Genomic DNA, 8,735 nt, shown 5'->3' with positions numbered 1-8,735 from the left:
ACCACTATCCCAGCCTCAGCAAAGCCCTCCACCTGCCAGTTCCTTCCAAAGGAAACCCGGTGTGGAGAATTGAGGATAACACTTCTAGGAAAAGGGAGACACAAGCCTCTGGGGGTCCTGGCCTGGGGTCTGTCCCTTAGGCTCTCCTCACTTCCCCTAGGTGCCTAGGGCAGAGGCAGGGTCAGGGGGAGGGGGAGGGGCAAGTTCATGGTCAGGGGCAGGGGCAGGGGCAAGCAGTGACCTCCAGACAAAAGTTAGGCTTTGGGTGCATGGAACAGGCAGCAGCAGAGCTCGCCCTGCCCTCCTCCTCTCTGGAGTGGGAAAGCATGGAGACCTGAGAGGTTGGGAAGAGTTGGGGAACTCACAGCTGCTTTTCCTCTGACTGCAACTGCAGTGCAGGGCCAAAGAAGCCAGAGAGTCTCAGGGGATCCCCCCATTTCCTGATGTCATTGTCCTTGTGGATGTCCAGGATGAAGGCTGTGCTTGGCTGGGCCAGAAGCCCCGCAGACAGGTAGAAGATGCACAACTGGCCTGTGACCTCCCTGGGCACCCACTGGGACCCAGCTCAAGTGGCCACAGACACTCACCATGCACCCTGCCCCAGCCCTAAGCCTGTGCACACCAAGGCCATAGCACCTCTGCTAGTCCCTCCCACCATGAGTACTCCACCTTTGCCCCCTGGCTTGCTTACACTCTCTGTAGGGAGCTCCTTGTGTGGTTTAGACACCAGGTTGATTATGACATCAGAGAAGGAGTTTGACAATGTTCCTTCTCTTTCAATATAGTGGAATAATTGAAGCACTATTGTTATTAGGTCTTCATTAAAAGTCTGATAGGATTCTGCATTAAAGCCATATGGCCTGAGATTTCGCTTTTTAATTTTTGGAGGGGCAAGCTATACTGACTGTATCTATTTTCTTCTGAGAATTATCCATGTACCTTCCCAGATCTGTGTTTATGTTGGTAATTGTTATCTGTCTAGAAAATACCAATATCAAATAGATTTTCAGTTTTCTTGAGTAAAGGCCTCTGAGATAAGACCTAATGATTGTTGAATTTGTTCATTGTCTATTGTTAGATCCCTCTTTCCATTTCTAATTGAGTCAACTTAAGTATTGTCTATGGTATGCAGTTTGTTTGTGGAGGAGTTGCCTATGTGGTGGATCTTCTCAACAAAAATACAAAAAAAGAAACAAACAACAAAACAAACAAACAAAAAAACCCAAAAAGACCCAAACCACAGACCTTGCTTCCCTTCACTCTTTGTATTTTTCACTTTTTTTGTAACTGACTAATTTGATTTGAGCCCTGAATTAATTTCCTGCCATCAAATCCTACCTGACATTCTATGGGATCAGGTTTGGCCTCATCTTGGTAAGAGCAACATATAACTACTGAAGCTTTTTCTGCTCTCTATAGTTGTGATGACGTCAAAACCTTACTGAAAACAATGCAAAGCACGTTTTAGGCTGTATTAAAGCAGCCCACCATTTCAGTGTTCCCTCCAAGGTGCCATGGGACAGTATTAGCATATGTCTGCATGTAACTTGACAGTTTTCATTAGGGACTACACACACACACACACACACACACACACACACACACACACACACACACACTTTTCTGACATGGTGCACATTCTTTGCACACAAAGAAGAAAGTGAGCAGTAATGAAAACACACCAATAATGGAATTGATGGAGGGAGCTGTGGGGAACCTGGGGCTTAGAGTTACTTAAAGGCCCTGTGCAGGCTCTCCTTTTGTTGGAGGAGAAACTTCAAGTGCAATGTGGTTCTTTATTTTCTTTCTCTAAAGCACAGAGGTCTAGGGTGGAACACAGGGCTTTGAGCATGTTCGGCAAGTACAGTCCCAATGAATTAAATCCTAGGGCTGGAACCTATTAATCTTCTACAGAATTACAGAGCAGCCTGGATGAAGACTCTCAGCTGAAAAGGTGGACATATCAAGACAGGCACTGACAATGGCTGACAGACTTGACTGAAGAGTGGTAATGTTTTGCTATCTCATAGGAAAAGAAGGCCCCTCCTACCACACTGTACTCTAAGGACAGTTTATTCAGGTTAGGATGACATGAACTATTGTCTCAGGTCACAGATGTCAGCACAAAGTATCCAAGGTATTGTATGCCAATGGTAGCATCAACAGAACAAAGCACACAGTGTCATGAAGACATAAATTATGAGTTTGTGTAGCAAGACCCAGGCCTCTTCCAGGGTCTTAGATAGTAACTGAGAACCTCAAATACGTTGGTGATGTGATAGTGTGGTGTGAATCTAGTTACAACTAGTTTCTATTGTGACACAGATGACTCTTTTTGTGTCATGTTCAGCTTATAATGAATGACTAGACCTAAGCATGAGAATAACCAAATACTACATTGCTTCTCTACCTGCTGAGCTTTTAAAAGCCCTGGTGTGACAGCAAGCTTTTGTGGACATTCTGGATTATTCCTTCTGTACTTTAACTCTCTGAGTCACCTCCACTCTCAGTAAGTTAGTTCAATTCCATAAATTGGAAATCAGTCACCTGGAAAAAATACATTCTCAATACAATCCCAGATTGGCCATGGAAAAAGGGTAGCTTGAACTGTCCCACCTAGGTTGGGCTTGCACAGGCCTGCTCTCCAACAGAAACCTCTGTTCACAGCTGCAGGCTACATTCACTATGGATGCTTTGAGGTTCCTCCCTAAACTGCTGAGATTAAAATAATTTTCTTGCTAACAATAAAAAAACTCATTATGCCAATCTGGACTAAAGGAATCTAGTTTCTATTCTGTATTTTATCAGATGTGCATAATACATATGGTCATCATAGATAACAGGTGAAAGATCTGCTCTAATATGGACACTAAGTGATGCTGGAGGATGATCCTGACCCTCAGTGAGCAGTGGGGACACCAGAGCATTGTAGGGATGCCTGACAACCTAACACATTGAGCACGCACGGCTCAGTAAGTTCCCTGTGAACACACATCTCCTGAGATCTCTCTATTTGATTGGAGGTGATCCTGTCCACCTAATACAGCACCTCATGTGGAATAACAAAAGCCACCTGCAGGAGCTGTGGTGATGACTCACAGGGTAGAGCATCTGCTGCTCTCTCAGAAGAACCACATGAACCCTAACAATTGGGTAGAGCATGTCAGTGATTACTTCATAAAGTGTGTGTCCGAGAAACAGCCTCATTATCCACACAAAAGACACTGTCACACTGGGTACCCCTTGGTGACTTTGAATTCACTTATTAGCCCAGGCTCCATGGAACATGCAGAGATCCATCTCCACCTGTCAGTTCTAAGTCCACAGGAGGGACAGAACCCTTGAGTAAGAATGATGGTTTTAAGAGTCAAGAGATAGAATTCAATATTTATTCATAAGGAATACATTTTATAACAAAACAGGATTAAAATGAATAAAAATATTTAAAAATATTCGAAAGTGAAAAATAGTAACAAGAACATATAAATATGAAACAACAAAAAAATTTTCAATTAAAATCATAACAAAAATATTTCTAAACATCATATTCTTCACGAACATTTAGAAGCACAGATGTATTGCTGTTTCTCTTCTAGCACACATAATGAAAGGCGGTCCCCCCAGTTGTCTCTTAAGTGGTGATTTCTGAAGAAGAAAGTGAGTAAGACCTCAATCAGTCAGGCTGGCTTACTGTTATATAAATTTAGGGTCTCTAAGAAATGACAAATTAACTCTGAGGAAGAATTTTCATCCAAAAAATGTTGTTACCATTCAGGATGTTTGTCATCAGAGACTCCTGAGAAAGCAACTTATTCTTCAGGAAGCTCTCTTACTGGGGTGTGTCCAATTCCAGCTCTCTTGCACTTTCTGAGACCTGGGAGAGGAAGGCAGTTTTTCAGACACTGATTTTGTGGGGAAATGCAAGCCAGCTGTCAGAATGCTGCCTTCTACCACCTCAGTTCTATTGGAAAGTCGACATGGACCTTTTAACTGATATCATTGTTGCTAACTGTAGGAAGAGAAAAATCTCCAGCAAGCCTCACAGTAATGTGGGCTGACAATCTGGGACCCAGACTTATACCAGTGCAAACCAAGAACAGGGCAATGGAAAGAGACCTCATTGGGTTGCAGGAAGAAAGGAGATGTCCATATGTCACCAAGGTTAAAGCCAATGACAAGAACTAATTTGACATTTGCACTTGGTTCTTATCCCAGAAAGGTGCTTCCTACACAAGAAGTCACATGACCAGAGAGTGTCACTTGTCAAAGAACCAAGAACTTGTTCAAAACTCTGCATAGGATCCAATCTATCACATGGATATGCAATAATGAGGTGTGTTATTAATCTGTCACCATTTCTAGACTGCAGCTTCAAAAAGAGCAGCAAAATATGCTTGCACAATAATTCAGTTTCTGAAAAGTGTTTACCTTCCCAGAATACTTGTGCATAGGCAGAGCAATGAACAATTCCATTACATGAGGTGGTTGGCTGGTTGTGAGTGTAAATAGAAAGGTGATAGGAGAAAGCAAAGATGAATCAAATTGGGAAATGATATCAGATATTGTTAAGCTAACATATCTGCTCGTCCCTACCAGATGCTGGGTCTGGACGTTGCTGGTCTTTATCTTTCTTGTTGAAGTCAACCAAATATTTCTGTTTCAGTGCACAATCAAGATGTACCTCCTTGCTCTCCTGTTTCAGTGGGACCAACTTCTTCCTGCATGTGTTCTCCATCAGGAGCTGGCTGAGCAGGTTTCTGGAAATACAGTCTGCATAGTAAGATCATGCTGCCCCTTTCTCCCATTCCCACTCCTGAGTGCCACTAACTCTACCAGGACCCAGATACCCATGCAGACTTAATAAAATACATCTCGATACATATAATGCTCCTGCACAAACCACAAAGAGTTAATTCGGGGGAGAATAAATTGTTTGTTTGGCTCAAGCACCAATTATTGTCCACATCTCTCAAAAAGAACACAGATCTACATCTATCCATGAAAGCCCAATGCATGGGGGCAACATCAATTAGCAGTGGGCCAATACCCTCAAAGGAGGTCAGTACAACCAAGAGAAGGTCATGCTAACCATGTGGTCCACGCACTGAGTGTTGTAAAACCTGGTATGACCCCAGAGGTCCAGGTCAGCCTAATAACCTGCTGACTTCAATCAGTACTGTTCTATCTAGAGCCGTCTGAAGATGCCTAAACAATCCTGGGATGAGTAACAGTCTTTTATGGAACTGAAAACTGAGTCCTAATGACCCTGGCACACTGATGTGTGAACAGCACAAGAGATAGAACCAGAGCTGAAGATCATCCAATCCAGAACAATGAAAGTCAGAAATGGCCATTCCACAGGTGATAGCCTTTCTGACCAGGACTTAGCTAGAGAAGGTCATCTCCTTCTTCAGCTTATGGCTGTTCTCATGGATCTCAGTGTTCTCCATCTCTAAGTTGTGCAGAATTGACATGACCTCCTCCTCCATTCTCTCCAGGTCTTCATAATAAGGATTTGGCCTGAAGTGTGGATAGAATACAATGAACATCAGCATTTAGGAATATATGAACTCAGGGTGGGTCCTGTACTACCCCAGTCCTGGAAGGACACCTTCTGAATTCTACATATTGGGATCTTCTTTAGCTTCAGAAACGTGTTTTTCTGAGTCCAGGACACCAGAGTCTCAGCATCCAGATGGAGGGCTCCCTGGCTCCCTTTGTTCAGTCAAGAAGAAATCTGCAGTCAAGCCAGTTAAGCTATCAAGAGCCTTGGCCACACCTCTCCATGCTCCCCCACCCCAACACACCCAGAAATCTGTGATTTCTTTTATCCTGTTTTGATAAAAGACCATATATCAACACAAAATTATAATCTGTACAACGAATACAAATATACAGGCAAACGTGCTCACATAGGCAAAGAACTGTGCTGTTGACAGTGGGGCTCCCAGAACAAAGCATTCGCATCACCATGAAAGTGTTACAGGTAAATACTCAGCCCAAGACATAGACCACTAGATTCCAATTGTGGAGGGAAATATAAACATATAAAAGTTGTCCATATGTATTTGGACATTTGCACACACAGACTCACAAACTGAGACACACCCACAATATAGAGAATTGTAAAGAGTCAGAAAAGAGAAAGACAAATATGGAAACAGAGAGCACTGTGAGAAACAGGAGAAATACATGCACCATTGCTGTCTCAGAGTATAAGACACACAGACAATGACAAACAGGCCTGAGCCTGAGACCTTCTAGTCAAGCATTGAGATGAACAGTTTGAGACCAGGCCCCTCAGGCTGCTGCCTGGATCTTCCAGGACTCAGTCCCCTGCCTAGCAAGTACAGAGACTCACCATAAACTCACTGCAATTACAATCTTGCAAAGCCACCAGCTGTCAAGGGCTTTGCAAATGCACACTGGGCACTCACTCTCCCTGACTTTATTCCTGAAATCTTCATTCAGACCACAAGTTCTGCTTTTCAATAAATGGAAGCAGATGAGTCCATTTTCCATCTCGCTCCTCAGGAAGGGTCAGGTTCTGAATCTCCTCTATATGGGAGGTGAGGTTTAGCACAGGGTGGTTAGGGAGGCACAGCTTTCTAGAACCCAAAACCTAAATGGATAAGATGAAGGTAACCTTGCAGACCCAGGAATGAAACAAGACCATTTGGCTCGGTTCATACCTATTTTTCATGGATCTCTCTGTCAGAAACCTCAGGCGATCTCTCAGGTCATTTCTCTCCTCGGTAATGAGCTGCAGCTCTTTAATCAGTCTCTCCTTTTCCTTCTTGGCCTGCTTCTCGCTTAGGGCAGTTCCAGGGGATGATGTTTCTCTCCCAGCATCTGTAGGTAGAAGAACACAAGTGAACCTGCATGTGGAGAATGCATAGAGTGTACATAGACCACAGTGAGGCCTACACAGAACAAGCCTGGAACCCAGTGTCATTGCTAGGCGATTGGTCTATGCTTATGAGGCCTCCTCAGTGGATCTCAGTTCCCCACTACTCTATAGAGACCAAGAGATGTAAGCAGCCAGGTGTTCCCTATGCCGGATATCACATGCTTACATGGACCACGGAGATGGCTTCTCCCGGATTATTATCAGCTGAACGGGGTCCAGATTGGTTTCAGGACCCTCACCCCTGTGGTTTCAGAACTCAGATGATAAATTCACCATCCACAAAACTTGAGTGATTGGAGACACTCAGATGTCCTACCCTGATACTCTATGCCAACAATTTTGGGTGTAAAATGCATTTCTGGGGAGGATATGGTGAACAGACTTATCAATTCCCCTATTTGAAACACCAAATGCCCCAGAAGTGCCAATAGGATACAGGCTGAATCTTGGTCTACACGTTCCTAATAGTTTTGGTATTTTAGAAAAATGTTTGTAACACACAACCTCTAATATATAAAGCTAACGATGACCCTGCAATTAGAAGAAATCAGAGAAGGTCTAAGAACATAAGGTTATTGCCTGGAGCACAATTCTCTCCCTGTTCCTTCTGTCAGATATCCACTGTATTTAAAGAAGTAATGATAGTGAAATACATTGCTGTGCTGTCTAAACTCAGAAAAGGTGGACCCTCCATGACTCCTGATCGTGTTATTATATCAATGTAACCTAACAAATGCACTGTAAAAGTAAAGGCCAGAAATTCACAGTATACTAGCATTGGCCTTACCATATCCTCCCTGTGGGGATGGGGAAACTAAAGTTCTGAAATCCTTGACTTTAAGGAATTGTGATATTCATGAAAATTCAATTCCTTTTCAGATGCTGCAGTTGTTATGGCCCATTGCTAGAAAGGTCAGCTTAAGCCTGCAGCCCCCCTGACAGGAAGCTCAAAATATACTGCCCAGAACTTACTACACATTCCCCAGAAGTGCTGTCTTTGCCCATCATTACTTTGAGACGAAAGGCCAGACTCCTTCACTCTAGTCTCTCCACAATCGATGTTCCCCCTCCCAAAATGCCCCCTAAGACAGGAAAACATGTCTTAGCTTGTGACTGCCAGACTCAGACTGAGAGAAACTAGGGCACTGGTCGTCACTACAATACAGGTGACATCACAGAGGATGCCAAGAACTTTCTAGGAGATAATAGAATGTCCAAGAAGGGACAGCAGATGTCATGGGGAGCAGACTTTGCCTCCTGCTAATGTTCTCCCTGTACTGAGCATAAGCTGAGGTGCCCTTTCCAGGAGACTTTCCTGGGGAGAGCCACTGGGAATCTCCTGCTTCCAAAGCCAAATTTTCCTCAAGGCTTGATTATAAAAAACTTAGTAGTTCCTATGCATTTAAATGAATGTTTCCTTCCATATCTTGCCCCAAAATGTCTCATCCTAACTCAAATTGTCCTCATTCACCAATGTTAGCCATTAAAACTTCCAGAGATTTCACACCAGCTTGAATATGCAGTCAAAAGTTCTCCTGTCTCATTATGTACAGGTGCTTTATATCACATCAAGAAATAGTCTGCATGGTAGGTTACGACATGGGTGTGTGTTAGGGGAACACTCATGAAGTCATGTGCTTAGCAATTGACAATTGCCAGAAAACTCCTTGGTTGAAAGATTTGAAGTCTTTATGGTTCTAGGAAAACTGTGGAGACCAGTTGGCAGAGGAAAATGCAATATTGGAGACTCCAGTGAAGGGAACCTCATGCTGCTTGTGGGGTTCTCCTCTCTGCACCAATGTCGCCAAAGGAGCACTGCTGACAG

General features: G+C 43.5%; 1 protein-coding gene across 3 annotated transcripts; it reads right to left on the bottom strand.

Moving 5' to 3' along the window:
• Positions 1–3,375: 3,375 nt before the first annotated feature.
• Positions 3,376–8,215, bottom strand: LOC134483192 (uncharacterized). 3 transcript variants are annotated; one of them, XR_010060069.1, is made up of 5 exons: positions 7,883–8,215; positions 6,693–6,852; positions 4,594–5,520; positions 3,769–3,874; positions 3,376–3,645 (listed from the first exon to the last, which is right to left on the bottom strand). XR_010060069.1 is itself a non-coding variant. In XM_063278462.1 (5 exons), exons 1-4 carry the CDS (start codon positions 8,007–8,009, stop codon positions 3,810–3,812), a joined length of 516 nt encoding a protein of 171 aa, XP_063134532.1. In that variant the 5' UTR covers positions 8,010–8,177; the 3' UTR covers positions 3,376–3,645; positions 3,769–3,809. The 3 variants fall into 3 exon arrangements, 2 of the variants coding, with proteins under 2 accessions (XP_063134532.1, XP_063134533.1); XM_063278462.1 differs by having other exon boundaries at positions 4,594–4,757; positions 7,883–8,177; XM_063278463.1 differs by lacking the exon at positions 3,769–3,874 and having other exon boundaries at positions 4,594–4,757; positions 7,883–8,178.
• Between the last annotated feature and the right edge of the window lie 520 nt (positions 8,216–8,735).

This window comes from Rattus norvegicus, chromosome 19 (genome assembly GCF_036323735.1).
Source record: "Rattus norvegicus strain BN/NHsdMcwi chromosome 19, GRCr8, whole genome shotgun sequence".
NCBI classification, from domain to species: Eukaryota; Metazoa; Chordata; class Mammalia; order Rodentia; family Muridae; genus Rattus; species Rattus norvegicus.
Note: the sequence above shows the minus strand (reverse complement) of the source record. Positions and strands in the feature narration are given on the sequence as shown.

Bases quoted from the DNA above. Each gene is read 5' to 3' on its own strand.
- LOC134483192 (XM_063278462.1), bottom strand. From the start codon at position 8,009: ATGTTTTCCTGTCTTAGGGGGCATTTTGGGAGGGGGAACATCGATTGT. The intron at 6,853-7,882 runs GTAAGTTCTGGG...TTCTACCTACAG, and splicing joins GCACTTCTGGGGAATGTGTA to ATGCTGGGAGAGAAACATCA. The intron at 4,758-6,692 runs GTATGAACCGAG...CTGTATTTCCAG, and splicing joins GAGAGATCCATGAAAAATAG to AAACCTGCTCAGCCAGCTCC.